The sequence below is a fragment of the Gordionus sp. m RMFG-2023 genome, chromosome 3, assembly GCF_954871325.1.
Source record: "Gordionus sp. m RMFG-2023 chromosome 3, tfGorSpeb1-WG-v2, whole genome shotgun sequence".
NCBI classification, from domain to species: Eukaryota; Metazoa; Nematomorpha; class Gordioida; order Chordodea; family Parachordodidae; genus Gordionus; species Gordionus sp. m RMFG-2023.
Window position 1 is genome coordinate 47,223,678 of NC_088777.1, and position 26,944 is coordinate 47,250,621.

At 26.5% G+C, this 26,944-nt stretch overlaps 1 protein-coding gene across 1 annotated transcript; it reads right to left on the minus strand.

The window, feature by feature from the left end:
• On the minus strand, window positions 1–25,929 carry LOC135927058 (uncharacterized). The gene is made up of 5 exons (XM_065462995.1): window positions 25,899–25,929; window positions 9,039–12,829; window positions 6,631–6,781; window positions 1,203–1,347; window positions 1–180 (listed from the first exon to the last, which is right to left on the minus strand). The coding sequence occupies exons 2-5, from the start codon at window positions 12,772–12,774 to the stop codon at window positions 1–3; spliced, it is 4,212 nt and encodes a 1,403-aa protein (XP_065319067.1). The 5' UTR covers window positions 12,775–12,829; window positions 25,899–25,929.
• Window positions 25,930–26,944: the final 1,015 nt, after the last annotated feature.

Below are 26,944 nucleotides of genomic sequence, written 5' to 3' on the forward strand. Positions count from 1 at the left end.
TCATTCGAGTTGCTTCAAAAAATTTTGCGTTTTGAAATAGTCCGGAACGGCGATATCCAATTGAGCTATTATTTTGTATATGCTCTTTTTCCAAGATGGCTCGCGATCCCTGCAATTACAGATGGCATTAAAAAATTCTCTGAGTGTTGTCTGGCACACACTTCGAAAATGTGATGGAACCTTTATATATATTTATATATATTATATATAAATACATGTTTTTATTATTATTTGAGATTTGATAAAAAAATTATAAGATATAGGGATATTCTACTCTCTCTGGAAGTATATTTCCGGCAAAATTCTTAAAATCTTTTTTAAAAAAAACTCGCTTAAAATGAATCATTTTTAATTGGATAAATAAACAGAATCATTTATTGAAAGTGTTTTTTTTTAAATGTTAAAACTCACATTAAGCCGGAAACGTATTTTAGTTTCCAGAATACCTATCCTATAGAGCTTTGCTTTGGGTCTATTTTTTCTTAAAGTACGATTAAGGGAAAAATTAAAATTTTAAGCTAACTGTTAATGCAGGGTAAATCCGGCAGAAATAAATTCTAAATCTTGTCTAAGAAAATGTTCACCCGAGCCCGAACGGCCAGAATCTGGTCAGATCCGACTCTTGTTTATTTGGTCTGTGCTGAGCTCTACTATCCTATCAATTTTACATAATTGATCATGATATTTGTTATTGACTGATAACTCGAATTGAGTGTAAACCTATACGTTGTCCTTACGTTCAAAGATGATTAACAATTTCTCGATCATTAATGTATATTTTAAAGAAAAATGCGAATGCCCTAAGCGTTTAAATGGGCAATTAAATCTTAATATCACTCTTTACGAATATTAACTCAGCTATGGAACTGCCTATAATGAGAAAAAAAATTTAACGATTATACTTTAGAGTAGAACTCGTTAAACTATCGCAACTTATACTGCGACATGATGGTGATATTATTTAAAAAAAATGGCTCTTTAATGAATCCAAAACAAGTTTAAAATCCCCCCATCATAGTTCACTAAAATTTAGCTTATAATTTTTTCACTGAATTTGGGAATTTGGTTACTATTTACCTAAGTGGTATTGACACGCATATTTGATAGCCTGATATCTAAATTAGGCCTAAGAATTCGTAGCTAATTTTACTAGAGTTTTAATTTTATAAATTTGTATATTTTTTTAACAAAAATTTAAAAACTTGAATATGATTATTCCGATTATAATGCATGATAAGGGTCCTGTAGAGTTCGGAGCTCTCGTTTATCACCAGACTTTGATTATCTGTGGTGCCATCCGCTAAAGCTTGTCTTGCGAATTTCTCTATTTGGATATAGAAAAACTCTCTGAAGTGTCAAATTTAATGGATGATGATCGTAAATATTTTTTGTATAAAAAAAATATATATATATTATTTATATGAAAAGGATAAAAAAAATTGGCAAGAAAAGAATATTTATGCAAAATAAATCATTTAGATGGGTAAGTGCTTGTTATACCCGACTTTGCCAATTATAAAAAGGCTTATCTAATTTTTATTTTAAAAATATTGTCCAAAGCTTCTAGTTAATGGACTTCAAACTTTCGGTCAAGCTAATAGCTTGACAAAGATGTATTAGAATTGATCATACAACACTAAAAGTTATTCGATAATCATCATGAGAAGTTTCAATCGATTAGGGAAACTTTGCGATAGATAAAAGATTACCCCTTAAACTAATATATCTATATCTGGGAAAAACGAAAATTGATTGAATTTATTCTGTTTTTTCCTTTTTGATCAATAAATTTTTTTAATTAGATTCTATTGATTTTTTTTTTGATAAATAACTAATTCCAGTTTTCTCTTTCTATTAAATAGCATTTTAAATTCAAAGTCTATCATTCCATACCTATCTTTACATCAGGGCCCCCTCAAACGGTGGTAAGAATCTATAGAGAGGTACGTAAGGGAAGGGGATACTCACTTAATTAACATTCATATTTAATATCCATTTTATAATTGAATTACTCTATAATTTAGTCATCAAGGGCCCTCGGATGTAGCCTTAAGAAGACTTGAAATAATATACACGTTAAATTATTTTGAAAATGATACATCAGAAAATATGCTATATTTTATCTAACTGATCTTCAATTTATCAAAGCCATGACTAATTTATTATTATTTTATGAAACTCTACACCGACAAATGAACTAAATTTTCCCTATACATATATGTGTATATTTATATGAAAAAACTTATATATAAAATAATAAATTCTTATATAAAAGATGACCAGTCCATTTAAACCATCGTTCCTTCTATTTAAGAAGACTTAGGTTTCAAAAAAAAATCATTAAAATTATTTTAGGTATAATATTTCCTTTTTTTTTAATGCATTATAATCTTTCTTATTAATCTTTTATATAAATATATATTTTTTAAAAATATAAGGTATATTTCTCTCTGCCTTCTCCCGTTGTCCTCATCCATTTATTAAGGTGACCTTTTAGCTAAATTCCTATTGGAACGAGGTCTTATAATATAATACTATTACTTAGATTAAATTTTTTTTTTTATTTATCCAACAAAACAAAACTATGTAGATAAAAAAATAAAATAATGAAAATCCTTTTATTTTTTTTTGCTTCTTAAATTTTATTTTTTTTAAAAAAAGTATTAATTTACAAAAAAAATGAAAAATTTTTATAACACCTAAAAAGTAAAAAAAAATACTAAATTTATAATTAGTTATTTAATGTAAGTATATAAATATTTTGATCTTATTTAATGATAAATTATCCCTTCCTACGTTATAAAATCACAAAATAATTATAATTTTTATTTTTTATCCGTTTAATAATTTTTTTTTTCTGGACATATACGATAATTTGCAGGTGTATATATTTTTTAAAAAAATATATATACTTTAATATAATATAATATAATATAAAGAAATATTTCTAATTTGAGGTTGATAAATAATTTAATTTGAGCATGTCCCTAAACTAAGGTCATAGATGAAGGAAGATTGTGATTGTTAGCTAAAATTAACATATAAAATATCATTTCTAAGAAAAAATCCAAATTCTTTTATTTTTTATTTCAGTGAGAAATTTTTAAAAAAAATAAATTTTGGGGATGGGCATAGGTCCTGGTTCCTAGTAGTAGATTTTATGTTAAGAAAAAATATATGTGCGTTACTATGCCTTATTTGATTGATTAGTCCAATAAAAAAATAAATATTTGAAAAACAATTTTGGCACCCTGTTGAACAAAAACAAAAATAAATCTCGCTCTACATTTTTTTTTGTCTATCAAATGCGCCTTGGTATTTATAACATTATATATAGAATCCTTAAACAATAAATTTTATTCAAAAATAAAACAGGAAATAAAATGCTAAATTTAGCACTATATAAACTATCATTTAATAGTTATAGATAGGAAAGCAATGAACTGGCTAAAGGTAAAGTTGCCATTAAAATATGATAATCATAGCGCTAAATCTTATTAACTTTTATAAATGAATCTGTTCACACGGTATATGGTCTCAATACCATACCTAAATTACTTTCACTTAAAAATGATTTAACTAAAAAAAAACTATTATACATATCTTTCATTTACACTTTATTTATAGATTAATGAGTGGGGTTATTATTTATTAATGTTAAAATTTATTTCATTAGAAGGAAATCTTTAAAGCTGTCAGGAAAACATGGCCATTTATCATCAGTCTACCCTAACTAATTACCTTTCCTTATCGATAAAAAAATATTAAGACACATCTATTTTAAAAATGGGAGGAAGAAAAAAAAATATTGAACATAAAATCTATATGGAAAATTTAAGGAAACACACTTTCACAAAAAAAAAGGTAAAGAATTCAGTATAAAAAAAATGTATATAGATGATCGAAATAATAATATATCTCTAAAATTCAATGACGTTATCAGGACCATATAACTAGTGTTGTTAAAAAGCATTTAGTGATCTGCATCGGGCCTAATTTTTCAAGCCCGGCCCGACCCGAAATTTTTTTAAAAATGTTTTGCCGGCCCGGCCCGAATTTATTTAAATATAGAAATTAATTTTTATAATTTCTCAAAATAAAAGACATATGTTATATGTCGTTTAGTTTCAATAAATAAAATCAAATATTTTTATTTTACATAAAAAATTCAATTCTTGATCAAATTTTTTGCTTTACGATTTAAAAAAAAAATTGGAACAAATAATGTATAATTTTAAATATAAGATTTATAGGAAAGTGTTTCTGATGTTCTATGAATCCCAACAAAAGCATTTTAAAAAATAATAAAATTTAAATGAAAATCTTTTATTTATGCATCATGATCATGATATTATTTAAATCTTAATTGGAATGAGATTGTATTCTTTCTTCAAGAAATTAAATATAATTTTTATTTTATTATTTAAATTTCTTTTTTTTTTTATTAAATTTATATGATCCTGTATCAAGTCAAATATTGTCATAATGATTTTAAATTAAATAGTAATATTTAAAAAAAAAAATTTAAGCCTATCACAATCTTGATCTCCATAATATAATATAAAAAAAATATGAAATAAATATCTAATTATATTTATATTAATCTATATCTTCTTATCTAATTAATTACCACAAATAGTAATATAATTCAAATTACTTTGTACATAAATATCTATGGTATAATATATCATCAATCAGATAATATGTAATTATAATGATCTTATCTCCACAATTATCTAACTAATTAATTAAATAAATAATTTAATTAATAACGAAAATAAAATTTCAAATGTAACAAAAATGTGAAATTGACCAGGCAGCGGGACATTATATGGGTCACCTTATTTGACCTCTTATATCGTATACACGTATATTTTACAATTTATTATATTTATATTATGCTTATAAAAAGATTTCAAATGTTTATATAAGATAAATTATTAATTAACTTTAGGAAATCATAGGAAAAAAAAAATATATGATAATAATTAAATTGATAAAGAAAAATGTTTTTTAATTATTCTAAATGTCAATTTTTAAAAAAGAAAATTTAAGGACACAAAAAAATGAATGTATTAAAATTAAATTATAATATGGATTTAAAAAAAAAAAATTATTGAGTCAACTAGTGCTGTTAAACGGCTCGATTTGGGCCGATTTTTAAAAACCGCTATCTCAATATTTTATCCAAAAAAATATTAGGCTAGCCTGAAGATTTTGCTTATAGATGGCAAAAAGGTTTGAACAATCTATTAGAGAAATTAGGCAATATCTGAATTAACTAAATAGATGGAACCAGGGATTTAATTAATATCCAAAAAGCTAAAGTTATACACATAAATGTAAAATGATTCGATCTATTCATTCATAAATATCAGAGTTGTTAAAGGATCTAGATATAAGTATCTAGATCCTGTATCTAGATATAAAAATGTGGTATCTGTATCTAGTTAGATTTTTGATTAAAATATCTGTATCTAGATATTACTTTAGATGATGTATCTGTATCTAGATCCATTTAAAAAGTATCTTTAAACAACTCTGATAAATATGTATGCATGTTACTTAGTTCTATCACTGAATTAAATATTGAACTTATAAATTATATTTAACGCTTCTCTTTTCTTTTTATAAATTTCGATAAATTTTTTTAGTAAAAGGTAAGCCCTAACCACCAGGATGACTATTTATTTGAAAGTCGGGAAGGCTCCCGATTTACTAATAGATTAATATCCTCAAATTGAACATTTCTTATATCTAATTTAAATGAATATATGGGAGAATCGATTTTAGAAAAATAAACTAATTTTGGCTTCAAGTGCATATTTCAAAATAGAATAATGAATCAAAGATACTATTCTTATTTGATTGGCTGGCCTAATTGCGAATAGAAAACTATTATAATAGAATATGAATAATTTGTTATTCGGGCAGAGTTTGGAGTCCAGGGTTAAGGTTGTTTCCAAAACTTGTTTTTGAAAGTTTTAAGGGTGAACAACGTTAAAAGTTTGAAAATTGAAAGGAAAAAAAATGATACGGGCACGTTTTTTTTAATGGGGATAAATTATTATGTTATCTAAAATTATTGTTATAGCTCGAAAACTGATATTTGTTTACTATATTTCTTGACTTGCATAGAAAAAGAATCTATCGAAAACTATTTAAATTTAAATTTTTTGCTATATATTTCGAAAATTAAAAGATAAAATTTTGAAAGTTTTTCGAATTAAATTTTTTGATGTTTTTGAACAAGGTATAGCCGCATTAAAATAATTTTATATCAGCTTTAAACTAAAATTTTCTTTATCACTGCCCAGCATATGACATTGAGAATGCTATTATGTTAAATAATTCAATTAACCTTAGTTTAGTATTCTATTAGCCCCCATGTCCCTCATTAAAAACCCAATTAAAGTAATATTATGTAAGCATCAAGATTTAGCAATAGATGTCCAAGCATTTCTGCCAGATATGTACAAAATCTTTAGGGTTACAAAATGTTATTTTGGTTATAATTTTAATCGGGCGGTTTTTTAAATAGACCCGAATAGGGCTTTTTAACAACACTATCCCCCATCTTCCCTTCCCTTATATATATATATATTAGGCAAAAAAAAAATTTTTTTTAACCTGAAATTACTGAACCATTTAACCAGCTGGGCTATATTGTTTCGATTGAATTTGATATCAGCGAAATAAGTTTTAAGGATGTTCGAATTGGGATACCTGGTATAAAAGAACATCAACTTTGCTTTTCGCAAGTGAATAGGTGTTAGGCGGGCTTGATTATTGATAGTAAAATTTAAAAATATATATTAGTAATGAAAAATTAGAATGCATTTCAGAGACCAGCATGGCTACCATTTGCACCGCCCGGCCCGGGTTGTTTTAAAAAATATTACATTACTTAGACCCGGGCCGAGTTTAGAAAAATTTTTTTTTTAGCCCCGGCACGGCTATGACTACAAGTCTCTGATATATTTAGAGGCCCTATTTTGAACCTATTCTTCGAGGTAAAAGAATTTTGTCTGGGCCTCTATCCGATCCTAAATTTTAATTTAGAAAATAAGTCCGATTCCATCTAAATCCAAAAATTTTTTGTATATATTTTAAACTCTAGATATTTTTATAACTAAATCTGAAAAGGGGCACAATTTTTTTCGAGATCCAACTCCCTTCCGGTTCGAGTCATATTCTCCGGTCCGGGGTCCTATCTGATCCAAAACGGATCTTAAAATCACCGAATTCGACCGATTGTTCTATCATAGCTTACTCGGTTCGAATTTAAATCGGTCCATGCATGACTCTATTATATTATGGCTTAATGAATAAATATTTTCCTCCCTTTATACCCTGTAGTCCCCATTTAACTTGGAACATAAATACACACCTTTTTTTTGAAAAAAAAGTGGTTATTTGCAAATGATAACCTTCTATACCAATAATCATATTTTTTAAAGTTTGCTTGCAGTTATTACTTAGAATTCTGACCAATTACTCTATGTTCACTTATTTCTTCGTCTACAAGAAATGTTCCTCACAATTTGAATTTTAATCTCTACCATTTTTGGTTCATCAGTGCACGCTACCCGCTATATATTTTTTCAATAAGAATGGGGGATATGGGCTCACATTCCAAATAATAAAAGGAAAAATATACTCAAAATAAGAAAGAAACTTTTTTATAAAATTAACAAAAAAATAAATAATATAAAGAATCCATATCCAATTAATATTCAAAATTTATCGGAGCTTTCCAAACTCATCAGAGCTACTTTCTCACAACTATAGAGAAAAATCTCAGGCTTACATAATATTACTTTGGCTAAAATCTTAATTGGGTCCCAAAACACTACTGCTCCCTAAAAATGTCTTTGTCGCATTATAACCCATGTTAATCTCTTTCATCCAAAAAAATCATGGGTGATGTAGAACAATATTATTTATTCCTCATTTCCACTCTCACGTGTTTTTCTATATATTTATAACATGTATTATTTATTTTTCTTCCTCAAATAACGCGCAAATGAATCTGATGATGACCTTTGATAATTTTGTTTACCTTATTTATTTTTTTTACATTTTTTTTACTATAATAATTTTTTTTACACATAATTATGTTTTTATATATATAGAAAAATTATTTTTTGGGGTCTTTTTAATTGATTCTATTGGTATCAGTAATTTATCTTTATTTCACCAAATTTTTTTTTTTAAAAAAATCATATTGTAAGATATTTCTGGGCTTCATTAATTTGCTTAATGTTTTATAAAATTCATAATTTTATATTTAAAAAAATAATTTCTCACGTTCAAAATAAAAATATAATTATGATTACAAAATTTTTAAAAAAAATTAATTTTTTTTTTCAATAAAGGTTAATTATATTATATCATATCATATCCAATCCCAACCATCTATATAACATTTTAATATATTTGTCAAAAATTGATTATAAAGAATAAGTTTAAAATTTTTAATTTATTTTTAAAACTGTTATATTTATTATAGGTAGGTCAAAATTAACTCTAAATTATTTGTTGAAAATAATTTAAGTTGAATTAGAATATATTTTATAATTTTATATATTTTTTTCACTAGTCTTCAAGATTATTAGGGATTTAAGAATTAAAATAACCAAAATATTAAATCGCAAAAATATATAAATCGGCATCTCAGTTAATCTGTCAGCGAGATAATAAGTTGAATCAGAAAAATAATTACAATGCTATATTTTGTGTATTAACTAAACTAAGTATTATTTAAACAGCGTGACAGATGGCTAGAGCTCTTGTTCTTTTTTTAGTTTCAATTTTTCTGGAAAACTATTATCAAGTGTTATTTATATTGGTTGACTACTAACTTCTACATAGTTATGATGTGAACCTCTAAAAAAAATATGTGAAAGTTAAAATAGACACCTTAACAATATCTAATACTCATTTAGAAAAATGGGGAATGATTCTATAATATATATATTATTTGTAAGTAAATAAATGATTATAAAATTTAAAAAAAATAAATATTTTATTATTACTTATTTCAAAATTGCTGCTAAAAATTTCTGCCAATTCGTCTTTGAGTTTGGCTTTCGAATCTCTGACAGCGGAAGGGAATGTGCCGTATGATCCGTTTTGGTACGATAGGGATTTCTTATTCCTCACTTTTTTGTCAAATTTGTGGGCCGTGGGTTGAGGTTTTAGAAACGTGGGAATCAACTTAAGGTTATTATCGTTCAAATTATTTTCTGGTAGGGGAGTATTCAAAAAGGCGTCATACTTGAATTCGGGGTAATAGCCGTTTGACGTGCCGTTGACATTATTTACGAATGTATCAGGGTGATTGGAGGTGTGAGATATTTGACTCTCTTGCGTACTATGCTTGGTGAGGAATGCGTCCTTGTTTTGTTCTGCGGGATGTGGCAAAGAAGGTATGTAAGAGGCAGTATTATATCGTGGACCATAATAATTGTTGTAAATGTTTAAGTTCAGGTTTTTAACGTTTTTCTCATTGTAAAAATGGTGTTTGCCATCTTTCTGACCGTTAGTGAAGGTGGTATAGTCCGTGTTGTGCCCTAGCATTGTCCTGTAATAAGCCGCTAATTGATAATATCCATTCTGATTGTAGAAAGACGATAAATTTGCGCCATCCAGATAAGGCGAAAACGTTTTAAAGAGAGATGGGCTCGTGGTGGCTGATCCAATATAATCCAAAGTGGGCTGGTAGACTTTGAGCGCAGAAGTTATGTAGGGGACAACTTTAGGTTCAGGTTGAAATGCGACCATTGATTCCACCTTGTTTATGTTCGGTGGAATCATCTTCTTGTTAACTTTTTCATCGATATTTTGCGTGTCTGGCATATCTTCGATCGTGTCTCTATAAATGTCAAGGTTATTTTTAACTCCGCCAAAATCTTCACTATTCACAGCTGTTTCTTCAGTGCATGTTTTTCCTTCCTCCTCTTTCGTCTTTATAAAAGGGTTAGATTTAAAAAGCTCTGGATTAAATCGATCATTATTTATGTTCAAGGGGTATCCAGGAGGATATGAGTATATTGGCGCATCAATTATCATATTATTTCTATTGGCATGTGTCGTTGGTGGCGGATTAGTCGCGCAGACGCGGGTTTGATACCTCTTCAATCTTTTGCGTATCATGGAAAGATAATTACTGCTTTTGAACTGGCCTCCTGCTTTGTCTAAACGGTTGAAATAGGCGTTGTAATAGTAATTAAAGTAATTCTTGTTGGCTGCATTTTTCTTGCGCTTGTATCGGACGATACCCTCATTGATGGAAAAATATGGCGCGGGTGGAGGTTTTTCGCAAACTGATTTCTTAGCCATCTTGTTGTTTGACTGAACAATTTTCGAAATTATCTCGGTTTTATTTTCGGAACCGTTAAAATCCTGGGATGTTAAGCGTCTGATATTCCTATTATTCGGGCTCCCCTGATGGCAACTTGTAGTAAAATTTAGGCTCTTTTTTTCTAAATCATGGTACTCAAGATTTCTGTAATCGAATAGGTCGTATTCATTATTTAGGGGGCTTTTGTAATCTGTCTCAATTTTTATGTCGCTATGTTGTAATTGACTTAAATCATGTTTAAAGTAAGTTGTCTCGTGGTAAATATTAGGACAGTTGTTATTTTGGAGCTTATGTAAATCGGTATTCGTATGACACAAATTTATTTTAAATGGATCAAAATAACACGAATTTTCTAATTTCATATGGCGGCTAGATATAGGGGTGACGTCATGCGCATAATTAATTGTAGAGTGCCTTTTTTCGGATTTATAATCATCTGCGATAAGAACCTCTTTGCCTAATTTATTATTTAAATTAAGTTTCGTGCTATCGGCAGATTTAAATGTATTCTCATTCGTGTTGACATGTGTTCCAATATTCTCGAAGGACGGCTTTAGGTTTAGGCTATGATAACCATTAATACTTGGAAATATGTTATGTTTAAAAGGAAAACTCGAATCGAGTTTGTAGTTATAATTATATGGATTGTAATCGTATATATTTGGCGTTAGCCCATGAAAATGATTGACGGCTGAGTAGGAAACCTTATTTCTAGAAACCGGACATAACAACTCAGTGTTATTTAATTTATGATGCTCATCAGTTACCGAATATTGACTCGAGCTTGGTTCAATAATTTTGCCTATAACATTAGAAGAATTATCACGATAATCATGATCTTCACCTGTCGCATTGACATGGGAGGTGGTTTCATTTGTAAAACACTTCTTGTCATTAAAGCATGTGACATCTTGCCAAGCGATATTTGATAGCAATTTTTTGTCGCTGCATCGCCACAACTTTGAATGATCGTTCCTAGTCATGATAGCCTCCCCTTCATTGTTATCACTTTTGAGTATCTCCTTCATTTCCTGTTTCTCCAAAATCGCAGATTTATTTGAAACTTTACCAGCAGTAAAGGGATCGTCACTAATGACTCGCTTTCTCTTGGCTTCATTATTATTATTATGCTTGTGTTCGGAATCAACATTTTCAATCGAGCCTTTAGCGTGGCCGTTGGATTTTTCGAAATTTTGGAAATAATTACCTATTATATTATCTATCAGAAGGGGAACTAACGCGTTCAACTCCTTTTTGATGATGAGCGATATGTCTTCATTATCCCCTTTACGGTTCAATTCATTTTTTTGGAGCTCCTTTGTTTTCAATGAATGTTTGATTGCGTTATAAAAGGCTTCGATATTGGGCGAACATTTTGCTTCACCATCACGGAGAGATTTAAAATCAGATTCCCTATGGTTGTTTCCTGTTTCAATTGACACTCTTCCTTTTCCCTCAGTTGGAGCGATCGTTTTATCATTATCGAGGCCATGTTCATCTTCCTGAAATTTATTGATAATATTATCTAGTGAATTGTGTCCTTCTTTCATACACGTTTCGTTGTTATATTCTTGGTGACACGAGATTTCGTCGAATGATTTACTTCGGAAGGATAATTTTTGAAATTTATTACCTGCGAAAGAGTAATTGATTTTTGAAGAACGATTATCTATACCAATTATGTAATTTCTCTCATCGAATTTATAAGTTTCGGGCTTCTCTTTGGGCATATTGCTCTCAAAATTTGAGGCTGGCTTTGATTCGAAAGAGTTGAGATCGCCTAATTCTTCGACCGATTCCTCGGAATCATAGTGATTAATGGTGGTAATACAATTAGCAAAATTATTACAGTTATTTTTGCATTTAACCGACGATCCGCTGGATAATGTAGGAATGTAAGGTGATGACAATGCAACGTTGTCGTAATTTGAATGGATCTTATCGTATTTAAATATTGACATATTTGGTCGTTCGATCTCCATTTTCGGATTCACGTAATCTTCCTCATCATCATCATTATTATCATTATAATTAATTTTGGTGGGACATTTTGTATCAAATTTTTGGGCGGCTATTGGCTCTGAATTCACCCCATTTTGTGAGAAGTTCTGTTTAGGGAATAATTCTTCCCTCACCCTACCACCATTGCATTTGTTCCCACTAACGAAATCATAGTAATAATTGTTTTCGTTTGTGTCGTACATTTTAGCCAAGTTGGCGTAATACGAATTGTACAACAAATTTATTCCTTTGTCAGCGCCATTCGGTATGGGAATAATGGAATCTAAATTAAAGACAGTCGGGAGGAAATTGTTGTTTAAATGATTCGCATGGTTAGTGTTTCTAGGTTCTCCCGCATCTACTCTCTTCCGCAACTTTCTTGGCATAGCGAAGGGAAGATGTTCCATTATTAAATGATTTTACAAATGATCATAATATTTTCGAAAGTTTTCTTTTGGTGGTCTTTATCATAGTTTATTTTTTTTATTTAAAAAAATGTTTAAAATTTAATATAAATTTTTTTTTCTATTAATTTCTAATCAAATAAAAATAATTTTGAATAAAATTATAATATTTATTTAAAGTTTGAAAAAAAATTATTTATAAACTTGTTAAAAATATTTATTAAAAATTCTTCAAAAACTTTAATAATATTGTAAATTTTTAATAAATTTTTTATACATCTCTTTCCAAGATTTGATTTGGAGAACTTTAAAATAATTTCTAAAATTAATTTAATTTGTGATTTTTTTTAAAGAAAAATAAAATAAAATTTAATATTAAAAGTCGCAAATCCTTTTCAATAAGATTTTTTAATATTTTATATTGATTTGTAACAAAAATAAAAACAAAAAAATTTCTTTGATACAAAAAAAAACAAAGAAAATTTTTTTTTTTTTCATTATTAGGTTTAAATTAGAAAAATATATATAATTTGATTTTTGTTTTATTAAAAAAAAATATAAAATAGACTCGAATTAAATTTTAAATATTATTAAATAATTATTGATTTAATTAATTCCAATAAATTATTGTGGAAAGTTTCATCCTTTTTATAAGGACTCAAAAAAGTGTTTTGCTCAAAAAGAGAGTACTATATGAGGCTTATCTAATAGCAAATATTAAATCGAATCTAGTCTATATATTAGGTTACAAATAATTTCTTAAAAACTCTTAAGAATAATGATATCAGCTTAAAATGGTGTTAGTTTAAGAATTATTAATTTAAATATGTATTGGAACAGGTGGGGAGGTGGCTAAAAATTCTCCCTTCCCCCCCCCCCTTTTTAAAAAATTCAGAAATTTACTTAATTCTCATTTTTATGAGAATTTCCTGTTCACCCCCAAAAATAAAATATACAAAAAATAAATTTATAAATAATTAATTTTTAAGATCATGCCATACGCCGAGATTGAGGAGTGAAACCTTTGCTTGGGAATGTTGATGGAATTAGAAATTTGATCATTTTATTGCATATAAATATTTATTGTATTTATATAGATATTTATATTTACCTCAGAGGTAGTGTTGGTAAACGGCTGGTTTTAAAGCGATTTTTAAAAACGGTTGTATTTTATCCAGAATAATATTGCCTAAGCCTCTAGATTCCGCTAGTAGATGTCCAAACCTTTATTCCTTCTACAAACAAAATCTTCAGGCTTGCGTAATATTATTGAAGATAAAATATTGAGTTAGCCGTTTTTAAAAATCGACTCAAAACAAGCCGTTTAACAACACTACTCAAAAGGGGGGCTGCGTAATCATTGAATTTAAGGTGGTAAATAGTTGTGAAAACTAATCTATTCACGAAGGCTGGGGAAGTGTATTTTTTTTTTAAATTTTCTTTTTTCTTTCTAGTATATTTGATTTTATTTTTTCCCCTTTATTTATAATTAAAATGCAAAAAAAAAAATTTTGATAGTAATTTCTGGCCATATTAAAAATTTAAAATTAGCGCATATGTTAAATGGCTTGTACAAGCTTCGTTTAAACCTAAGAAAAATAATCCAATCGTAATGTAAAGCATTTTTTTGGTCCAAATAAATGTCTTGTTCTATCCGTAGTTACACCACCTGGCTTAAAATATTTTTGCTAGTGACTTTCAAAATCTAAGACCGGGAAAATATGTTTTTGAGGGAACCGGTTCTATATAAGGCATAAGGCCAACCGCCATAACCCTTTTTCTTTTTTATAGCTAAATATTTCAAATTTGGTATTTTTGTAAAACATATTCTTTACCATACGATTATTTAGAAGTGTGGGCTCCGTATTAAAAAAAAATTTTATTGATCCTAAAACCATTTTATCGCAACTTTTTCGCCAAATTTTTATTTTTGATGTTTCTTTGCTTTGCTGAGGCGAAAGTATACAACTCTTTCAAATATTATAGAATTTATATACCACGTTCTGATTTAACTTGGTCCATAATTTCTAGCTCATTTAGTAAAAATGTTGGAATCAATTAGGTATTCTCGCTACCTTCAATTCATCACTCTAAACATCATTTAAGTAAAGAAAACCTAAATTTAAGCATGCTCATATATAGAACATCAATCAACCTTTAGATAAATGATTTTCCAACTCTGGATATGAAGCACCCTACCGGTAAATTTATCCCCCAGAAAAAGTTATATTAGATATCTTATATAAATTCATACTAAAAGTGAAATTAGATAAGTGAAAACCTAAATGAAAGTAAAACAATTTTGTATAGTATTAAAATTTAATTCATCATAAAAAATTATTTTCTTTTGTATCAAGATCATAAATATTTTATTATTTACTTGACTATCTAAAAATATTTATTATTCCGTATTCAAGGGTATTAGATTTCTTAGAACTCGTTACAGATAATATAGAAGATGTGCTTGGGATGCACTGAAAATATAAAACTTGACTATCTTTATAATTTTTATAACCATGCTGCTTGCTATTTGGCAGATAAAGATATAAAATAATCTCATAATCTCAATCACATTCTATTTTAAAATTTTAGTTTTTTTTTTATTAAATTTTGAACTATATATATATATATATATACTATTTGATAGATCAGGATTAGAAAACATAATAAGATATAATGGTTGTGTGGGCGTATACTTTAAAATTCTATTATTTTTTGTATCATTTTATTTATTTTTTTTTAAATTTAGAAGATTTCTAATATATATACTATATATTATGTGTTTCAGTTAATTATTGATTTGTTGAAGATTTTTATTTTTGAAATCTCATTAATTATTCGGATGTCTAGGCTTGCAAACATATAAAACCTTAATGAAAATTTAAATGATTTCTTTATGTATATTTATGCGACAACGAATAAAAAGACCCATTTTTCAATAAAAATATATGTTTACCTATTTTATACATATATATATATTTTTTTTTAAAATACAATTAATGTTATATATATCTTTAATTAATTATTTAACAGGGCAAATATTTAATCATTTCTTGGAAATTTTCTTACTAAAAAAAATTAAAATATTTTATTTTAAATATTCTCAAAAGAAAATAGCAAATTCTTTTATTTGAATATTTATAATAACAGTGTAACACTAGAGTTTATTGCCTATATAATATTATAAATACAGATATAGAAACAGTAACCATCGTTGAGGAGAAGTAGGGAAGGGGTTCAAGTCCCTTAGAAAAATTTGGAGAGAGACTCCTTGAACGTTATTGAAATTTTATAGTTGTAAACATAAAGAAAGTTAAACTAAAATTTTTGCTGTAGTCATAGATTTGAAAGAAAAATTAGTAAAAGCTAATAAATTATAAAAAAATAACAACTATTATTCAAAAATAATAAGTGGGCATAAAGATCTCCAATATAATCTGGAGGAAACCCCACATAGTACCCCCCCACTCCAAATAGAATTTCTAACATGTATAGCAAAAAACATTATGTTGAATAATTGAGTCAGTTTTTAATTAAACAAAAAAAAATTTGATTTCCAATTCCTCCAATAGATTAAATGCGGGAGATTTACAATAAAAAAAGAAAAATTCCAAAGAAATATAAGGATTAATAAATTTCTGAAGAAGAAGTTAGGCATTTGAGGGAGAGAAACAACATTTTGATAGTTTCTAATATATAATATTAGGATCCGTAAAGGAAATATATGGAGGAATTATTTTGCTTTTCAAAGGAGTTGAAGAGAATTTAGAACTAATAAATATGTTTATTAAAGAATATTAAATATGAAAAAAATAAGCTTTCTTGATTTCAAAACACTTCTCTACTAAATGTCAACGGGAGGACACTACACCATTAAAGGTATATTATTTATTGAAAAACGTTTTTCTTTAACCTGTTCTTGAAAGATTATTTTAAGTTTAAAAATTACATGATATGATTATTGTTTTGATTTCGAATATATAGCTAAATAATTAAAACATAATAATTTAATTTATTCAAAAAAATAATAATCTTTTCCTACCCATTAATTTACTATCTGTAAAATATGTAATATAATTTAAAAATATTGCCAAAACGACGCTTAACCTTTGACATTTTATTTAATTTTTATCCCTTATTTTTTCAGCTATAAAAAAATATTTTTTTAAAATATTTTTAAAATTTTTTTTGGAGTATATATATATATATATTAAATATGGGATTTTTTTTTAAAAAAAAAACAAAGGTAAAAAGGTATAATAATATAATATAAAAATATATAATTGATAATTATTTTTGGGATGCATAGCTTTATTAACTAATACCATTATATAATGTATATCTATATCTATATTTAATTTTTAATGTTTGTATTTTTTTAATTGTATTTTTTTCTGTGTAAATTTTTTTATCCCAGATTAATATAACTGGGCATTTAGAAAGGTGAGGAAAATAATTAAGACAGATATTATATAGGTATATAACTCTGGTGGGTAAATTTGTGAGAAATTTATTATTGTATTATAAAATGTATATATAACATTATTTTATAATATATAATATAAGTTATATTTTAGGCTTTTAAGAGTATACAATGTATATTATAAGTTTAAAAAAATTAAATATTTAAGTCTACCTTAAAAACCTAAGAGTTAGAATAAAGAAAGAAAGAAATTAACTAGAATAAAAATAAGCCCAAATGATTTATTTATTTTTGATGTTAATTTGGTTGTGATTGTTATAAAAAAGCAAAAGATTTATTTGTAAAGGACTATGTGTAATTCGTACCCAGGAAGCCCTTAAAATACTACGTAACCTCAGGGAAGCCAATGATATTAATCCTCCACCCACTACCCCAAATATACTCCCTATCACCCGCCTCCTCAAGGATGATCTTACTTCTTTACCCTACGCCTCTCATGTTAAAAGTCCCTACGCGACTAATATATGCCGTTCTTAAGAACCGCACGAATTACCAAGGAAGCTATAACAATAAGAGACAATCCACAATGTTATTTGCTTTTCGATCCTCATAAATTATGTTTACCACCATTTGAAGTAGAAGAAGAAAAAAAAATATTATAATTATAGGTAGGAATGAAAACTTTATAAATATAAAGAATTTTTATGTTTTAAATATAAAAAAAAAAAATTAAAAGTCAGAAATCGGTCTAACAAAATTAAATTCAAGTTATTAAATAAAACCATTTTTTTAAAAAAATTTATCTATTTATTAACAATTAAACTCTTCAGTCCTCCAATCCTCACACAAGATCCAAAAAGTATTATTTATTACAATAAAAACTTTTTATCCTCATTTTCAAATTTTTTTGTTTCTTTCTCTCTATTAAGAGTTTGTGTTTTTAAAAATATATAAATATTTATCTAGATTTGATATAAATTTTATTCGGTTTAAACTTTATAGCTAAATAAAGCCATTCTCCATTCATCTACTTTCTACCATTATTAATTTTTTTTTAAATTATATAAAAATAATTATAAATATGGGATAATAATTTTTTATTTTATTAAGTTTTGAAAGAAGAAAGAACACTAATTTTTTTTAGTTAATATATTAGGAATTATCCCACGTTAAAATTATGTAGTCTTTTAAAAAAATAAAAAATATATAAGTTGAAAAATAAAAAAAAATTTTTAAAACAAAAAAAATGAGTATTTTAAAAATATATAAAATTATATTTATTAATTTTAAAGTGGTAAATGGAAATAAATAAAGATTATTACTATACATACAATGGGGTTGGGGGAGTATATATGATTCGACACTGAAGTTTTTGACTTGACACTGATGAACATATTTGAACATAATAATTCATAATATTATCGATGTAAGACAGTAATGTTAACGGCTCAATTTTTTTTAAAAACGACTGGCCCAATATTTTAGCCAAAAATATTGCGCAATCTAAAGATTTTGTTCATAGATGGCCAGAACGGTTTGGAGATCTATTTAACGAAATCTCGAGGCTCTAACATTTCTTGGCTAAAATAAGACACTTTCTTTGATAAACAAAAAAATAAGTATATATATATATATATATATATTATAAAAATAATATTTAAGACGTATCAACTCAAAATAGAATTCCTTAATTGCTCATAATTGAAAAATAAATTTTTTTATATAGCTAAGAATTTTTACTTTAAATTCGCAGATATTTTTTTTGACGCTTTTCTGAATGCTTCATATCTTTTTTTGTGGGCGACATTTTTTAATCTGAGAATTTAAGTTTTAAACCTGATTATATAATTTGTTATACAAATGACAAAAATTTTAAAATATTTTAAGTTTTATAAATATTAAAATTTTAGTGTTACCAATAAAAAAAAGTGGGGTACGCCGAAACAAGACAGGGTAGGTTGGAACATGACCTAGGACCAATAAAAAAATATATATATAATTGTTTGGTTAAAATACCCACCAATGTTTTAAGAGCTTGATTCAGCTATTTAAATTAAGATTTTAGTAAAATAATATTATAGATACGAGATTTCGTTAATAGCTGTCCCCTTGCGTAATCTTTATTCGTTAAAATATTTGGTTATTTTTTTTAAAAAAAATCAAGCAGTGTAACAACACTAAATCCCAAAGCACCTAGAATGCTGGTATTGGATCCCCCCTCCTGCTTTAAATTAATCATCATATCAGGAATAGATGACTCAATGTTTGATGATAAAACTACCTTCGACTGGGAACTTCTCGGTGATAAACAAGGACAGAGGCATATTAACAAAGGGGTTAAAAAAATATCAAGACATTAAATTATATAGTACAATTTTTTTCTTTCTTTTCATAAAAGCTAATATTAATAATTGACTTATATAATATATTGCACCTTTTTTTAAAAATATAAGAGGGAGGTGGGGGAAGGATAATTATAATTATTCCCTTATTTATATTAATAGAAAAAAAAAGATGGTGTAAATGTTTGAAAATATTAAAACATTCTTTTTCCCGTTAATCTATCTTCTTAATATTTTAATTATATTACTATTATATTTCATCTTTAAATTTGCTAGAATTATATTTATTTTATTTTTTTTACAACGAAGTTTTTCCTTCTTATATATGATAGTCCATTTTTCAACACTTTTTTTTTTCATTTTTTTTTTATATAAGAAAAGATACAATTAAAAATAAAATAAATTTTTTTTTTTAATTCAATATCATAAGGAGTTTTTATTATATTTTATAATATATATATTTTAAATTAATTTTAAGAAAAATGAAAGGAAATTCTATATAATGATGGCGTTTTCATAACAAAGGTCACAGGAAGATATTATATGGATAATATACTTGTAAAAAAAAATTTTTTTTAAAAAATATATATTAAGGAAAGGGATATTGAATAACAAATATAAAATTATAAAATTATAAAAATTCTCATTAAAATTGTATGATAAATAACACCTCAAATTTAATCATGAAAATTAACCATTTTAGAACCTGCGATAAAAAGTAAATATTTTTTTTATAATCCTTGAAATCCATTAAGTTAATTGTATTTGCAAATCTTATAATAAATAATGGTTATAAATGAACCGGCCTAAAACGGTTCTTCGATAAGTGATTCAAAATTTTTAAAATTAAAATTAATCTAGCTAACGTAGAGGAGACCGGGGGGTCACCCCTCTCTAACTCCATATCTATAATTATACTATGTTACCCTACAGTTTGTTCATATATTCGATGAATTAATCCAATAATTAATATTTTTAAAAAAATAAAAATTTTTTAGCGTCATATTGAAGCAGAAATCGCGTTCTAAATTTTGTCTGTTCGAAGAATTTACTCATTTAAATTTATAAAATTACATATAAATGGAATCTTCACTAGAGACACCTGCAAAAGGACAAATACTCTTTGACCCAACCCAACTTGACCCGAGGGAGTATAAGCTTTTTCTGATTCTAACTCTAAAATTGTGTTTTTTTTTAAAAATATCCGACACAAACCGGACATAGCCCATGATTTATTGATATATCTAATTAAATTCAAAAATTATAACAAAAATATTTCCCCAACCTAAATGACCATGTAGTAATAAGAAATGGAAAAAAATAATTGACCGGGGAATAATTGGCCATAATATTCGTAAATGAATTGTAAGTTTTTAATAATTATAAATAGTAAATAATATTCATTTAAGTCATATCATGAACCATAAACAAATATCTTTGCCTGCTAGTGTTTAGAAAAAAAAAATATTATAAATTGTTTAAATAGAATATATAAAGAGTCAACCCCAGATATTATGGCCAGTCAACACCTGCAAAAAAAATGACTTTTGGTCGGATTTAGCATAAAAATTCTATCCGATATATAACTTTGATCTTGGTTAAATTAAAATTCAGTCCTTACATCTTTTATCTGTCATGGCGAATGGACACCTATCTCCGGGTTCTCTTATAATATTGGCTTAGTAGAAAATAAATGGGAAAAATTTTTTCCCTCTTTAAACAGAGATTCTCTAGATCCTACTAAGTTAAAAATGCTGAGACCCCCCTCCCGGTTACTAAGATAATAAATAAAATTACCATCTTGAGTCACCTCCCCCCCCCTCCTCAAATTTTAATGGTGTGCAATTTTTCTTACCCCCATCCCATGTTAGAGGAGTTCTATTATGATCTTTTGTGGGTTTTTAATATAGTAATAGGAAAAGAAACCCCTGAAAATACCCCTCCTTAAAAATTTCACATAAAAATAGTTTGTTTTTTTAATTTGACTCTTATAAATAACACTTTATGAAATTCTCACATATATAGAATTTCTTCTACGAGATCTTTTTCAAATCAAAAATCGAAAAGTGGTGATGAATTATTAGAGATGCTTTATCATAATAATATATGGGGGCTGGATGAAGTGGGAAGGGGGGGGGTAGAGTGCGAACCCGATTCTAGGCCTATTTTCCCCCAAATTTTATACTTAACTCCCAAAAAAATTATTAAGGATGTAACGGGAGAGAAATAATTGTTATTCAAACCACAATCAGTTTAAAAAATACATACTATTTATTCATGTCTACTGGAATACCTAATAACGCCAACGCACCTCATGTTGTAATGTAATGTGGAAGGAGAAAATATAAATATAGTTAATAATTTTTAAAGTTATTCTTATTGCAAATATTTTAAAACTGATTTAAAACAGGTATATCAGCAAATAGGCTAACATCTAATAGTGTTTTTGTGACCTGATGGACGGCTTAGCATTTGTTCCCTTATGTGATATGGTCAATGCAATGACATTCCTGAGATCGATTATCTCGAGCAATGGTAAGGATATTCTTGATTATTTCCAAAGAAGCATTACGGGAGGTCCCAAGAAGCAATTCACAGTCCCAGACACGTCGAAATAAGCCTCAATTTTCTCTGCAAACTTTAAGTGAATGAGAGCACTCTATCTGACGAAGAACGCACAAATAATCAATGGAATCATCATTTTTCTAATCTGGTTGGAAATAAACACCCATCAATCTGGGTATTGATTAAAAAAATGAAATGCTATGTGGCTACCGTTGAAACCAAACTTAGACGATGGCCTGTACTTGATGGGATGGGAAGCCTTCCAAGTTTTATAAGAGCGATTTCTTTCAATATTCGATGTCAATCCATTTAATTATTATATTCTAAATTATATTTGTATATACATAATGATTATTTACCAATAAAATAAATATATCTTATTACCAAATTAGTTTACCTAATATTGTAATTGTGGATGGATGTTGTATTTATTGCTATAGAATATAATTTTTACGAAAATAAGAAATACGTGGATTATTTTACTAGGGGTATATTTTTTCTAGTACCACTTTGGACATCTGCATTTTATCTTGTTTTATGGAGGGTTTTTGAGTAACCTTTAAATAATGAATTAGGGCCTAAAAAATTTCGCTTAATAATAAATTACATTTTTATAAATTTTTTTATCTAAAATACTAATTTTGAGTGTTCCATTATAATACAAATAAAAATATACATTTATTATTAGGTCTTAAGTAAATTTTAAACATTAAAAAAAATATCAGGGGGTATACTTTTGGGTTTTTATTCTTAGGGATTCCTCTAATATTTATCCATTTTTATTTATGCGACCCAAAATAATATAGTTAAAGTTTCCCAATAATGAGGATAATTAATTTTTTTTTCTTAAAATATATAAATTTAATTTATAATCATTTAGGTCGATTTTATCGAAATAATAAATAACGGCTTCGAAGCAATTTACAAAATTGGGATAGGGATGCGGGGGAATATCCCTTTAAAATTCGTGAAGTTTTAGTCAAATATCATTTTAAACAAATCAAGAAAAGAAGTCAATTAGTCGGATTTTCTCAGGACCTAGCCTTAAGCTGCAACCAAACTTTTATACTTTATTAATTTGACTTTGGGAGGGGGGGGGGATTATGTATCTTTATTTCCTGTTGTTTAAAGTAACTTATGGAGAGTAATTAGCTACAGTAATAAATTATTTCCTGTGAAAGTATCGAGACACAGTTACATTTTTAAAAGGGTTAATAGTATAAAAGGTTTTACATTTTTTCAAAATTTAACTTGTAACTAGTTACAGTTGCATTTCTAAAGTAACTAATTATGATGAAAGTTACTTTATAAATTATTCAAATATTTCTGTAACTCAGTATTTATTAATATAATATTTTTTTAATACTAAAATAATTTTGCGATTTAAAAATTTTAATTCAAAGGGGAACTTAAAGTGGAATAAAATTTAAATAAAGAAATAGATGCTATGAAAAAAAATATATATTATTTTCACCAAAAATAAATGTATAAATAACTGTGAAATGTTATTTTTAAAATTATTTTACGAGGAATGGCTGTTCGTAATTTCTACACAAATAAGCTTCCTTAGACTAAGCAAACTTTTTCCAAGAACGCCTTTATGATAGTGATACATTATATTTAATAAACTATTATTTTAAATTTTGGGATATCATTATAAAAAAATTGATATTGAGAGATATATTTGTATAATATCTTATCTTAAAAAGTAACTTAAAAATTAATTCGTTAATTTTCGTTATATTCAAAAAAATTTAACTTATAATTTTAACTCACGGAGTATTATTTTTTTCTTTCTATTCTATGACTTACTTATTTAAACTTGAAATAAAATTCATATAAATTTCTTAAACTTTACTGTGCAAAATTATAAATAAAAAAATAAGCTTCAACATCTTTAGATACATTATTTTTAAGATTTTATGAAAGTTCCAAAACTTTAAAATATGATTTATAAACTTTTAAAAATTTGTGCAAGTTTACAAACAAATTTTGAAGCTGCCCACCAATTGGCAAAATAAAGATAAGGGGGGGGGGGTGATTTCTACCTTTTTACAAAAATATTATTTTAATCTAGTAAAAAAAAATTATAATCCCCACCTTCTTTCCCCTAATTAATAATTATTTAAATAATAACTATAGAAATTTTTGAGGGAAAAAAGGTGTAAAATTATTTTATGCAAATGTAATCAAGCCAAAAGCTTTCAAAATATTGGCCTAGAATATTTCAAAATATTTATGGTCAGAAAATGCCCACAATGCACCTATCCCCGCGAAAATTCTCTGTGTACGTGATTCAGTTTATTAAATATATTTTTATATATATCTTTAAAATATTACTTTATATCTTTAAAATATTACTCTTTTTTTTTGATTGACATGTTTTATCATAAGATGTTTTTTTTAACTTAATTATTAAAAAAAATTAAGAAGAAGGAAACAATTATAATAATTATGATTGCATATTAATTCAAGTATTTAATATTTATATGAAAACTCTTGACTTATTAATTTAGTATTTTTTTTAGTCTTAGGTTCAAGGAAAGGGGGAAAGTTAAAGACATGCAGATTCACTGCACAGTATTGTTGTTAAACGGCTCATTTAAGCCGTTTGCCATAAAAATATTGACTAAGCCTTGAGATTTCGTTAAAATAGATATTCAAACCGTTGTGCCATCTATGAGAAAAATCTTCAGGCCTGCATTATATTTTTCTAGATAAAATATTGAGTTAGCCGTTTTTGTGAATCGGCTCAAATCGAGCCATTTAACAACACTACTGCGCAGGCCAGAATTTTTTAGGTTCTATATAAGGGCACATTTTAAACTATTCATCTAGCACGCTTTTTTTTAAAAAAAATAAGCGTAAAATCATGTGATTATAAACATATGAATACAAATTTAAATAAATCAGCTGTTGTAATACCAATTTCCTTGCGTTGGACCATAATCGTGTAGAAATACAATTTGATTATATTTTTCATAAACCATAAAATTGGCAAAAATGGAATTTATTTGGCTCATTTTGTTCTAGATAAATTTGAAAAATTATGACAAAATCAATTTCTAGATATTATGTAAATTGTCTGGATAATATCTCAACGAATAATTTCATGTTCATCTTTTCTAACAATACTCCTTTGTTTAAGAAAATTAGTTTATTTCACTTATAATACGTATTAAAGCTATATTTTAATATTTTCCTAAAGAATAATGGTAGGATATTGTTTATTATATAATCTTTGAACAATTCATTCTAAATGGTCTCTCTTTCCTAATCCATCAATTTATATGAATGAAATAAAGTACTTTCTATTCTTTATTTTTTATTAAATTTGAAATGTCCATAAAGTTCTTTAACACAAATCAATCACAATTAAAGTGTGAGAAAAAAAAAATCATATTAAAATATTGCCCTCTCCCTACCCCATATACTATTACAATTAGTGAGAAAAGTAATTTCCATTTTTATTTACATTTTTCCCGCTATTCATTATTTATCTCTTTTATTTGTGAAAAGTTAAGTGCTTATTAGAATTTAAATAAAAAAAAATTAAGTTTACCATTCTAATCTACTAAACTACAAGTTATTACATAAATAAATTATAAAAACCAAATAATATTATATTATGTATATTAATCCGAAATTTTGTCTAAAATTATATAAAAGGAAGTAAGGAAGTGGCTTTTCCCGTTAAAATTTATTCGTAAAAAAACGGCAAATAAAAATTTGTTTTACATATATATAAATAAATGTAATAATATTGTTATATAAATTAAATTCATTTTTGTTTTTACCTTTGAGTTGGTATTTTGGCGAGTTTTTTTTAACTTTATTATAATGGTATTTATTGATTATAGATTTAGGAATAAACTCATGATAAGATTGATTATTCTTTATTTTTTATTAATTGCAGTTATTTCATTTTGAACAAAAATATTGATAATAATAAAAATGTATTGTTTTTTAATCTAAAAATTTTAAAAAATTAAAATTTTAAGTTTTTGTAAATTATATTTAATAAAAAAAATTTATATATATTATAACACATTTATACCAATTAAAATATTAGAAATCTTTATTTTTTTTAAAAAAAAACAATATATGTCAATCAAGTTATATTTGTTAGACGCCAATCATCTTAAAGATTTATATTTTAAAAAAAATAGATAAAACGGTAATTTCTTAAATTTTTCCCTCCTAATAATAAATTCTCAATTATATAATAATTGGAATAATGTTCGAAAAAATTTCAATTAGCCCCTCTCGGAAAATAAAGTTTTATTAATTTTAATTTCTTAAATTTTTCCCTCCTAATAATAAATTCTCAATTATATATTAATTGGAATAATGTTCGAAAAAAGTTCAATTAGCCCCTCTCGGAAAATAAAGTTTTATTAATTTAGGATAATATTAAAATGAAGAGTTCCAAAAAATTACTTATAGGTTAAATGTAGGGCAAAAAAATTATAAAATATCTATCTTCTAATAATTAATCCCCACCCCTACCCATTACCCAAAAAAGTTAGATACTTATTTAAATAAATATTGTGAGATTCATTGGCGTATACCAATTTACGGATGGAGGATTTATTAAATAAATATATTTTTTATAAACCGTATCTCCTACGATATACTGAATATATTTATTGTTGGAGTAACTATTAATTATAAAATTTATCAGAGACCTGCAAACTTGGTCTGGATATAAGCCCAGCCCGGGTACACGGGCTGGGCAGTGTCCTAATTTTTTTAAAAATACCCGGCCGGGCCTTATATTTTAAAACCGAATATTTTATAGCCATTATTAGCTATAAAAGATTAGGGAAAAAAATCCGGGGCG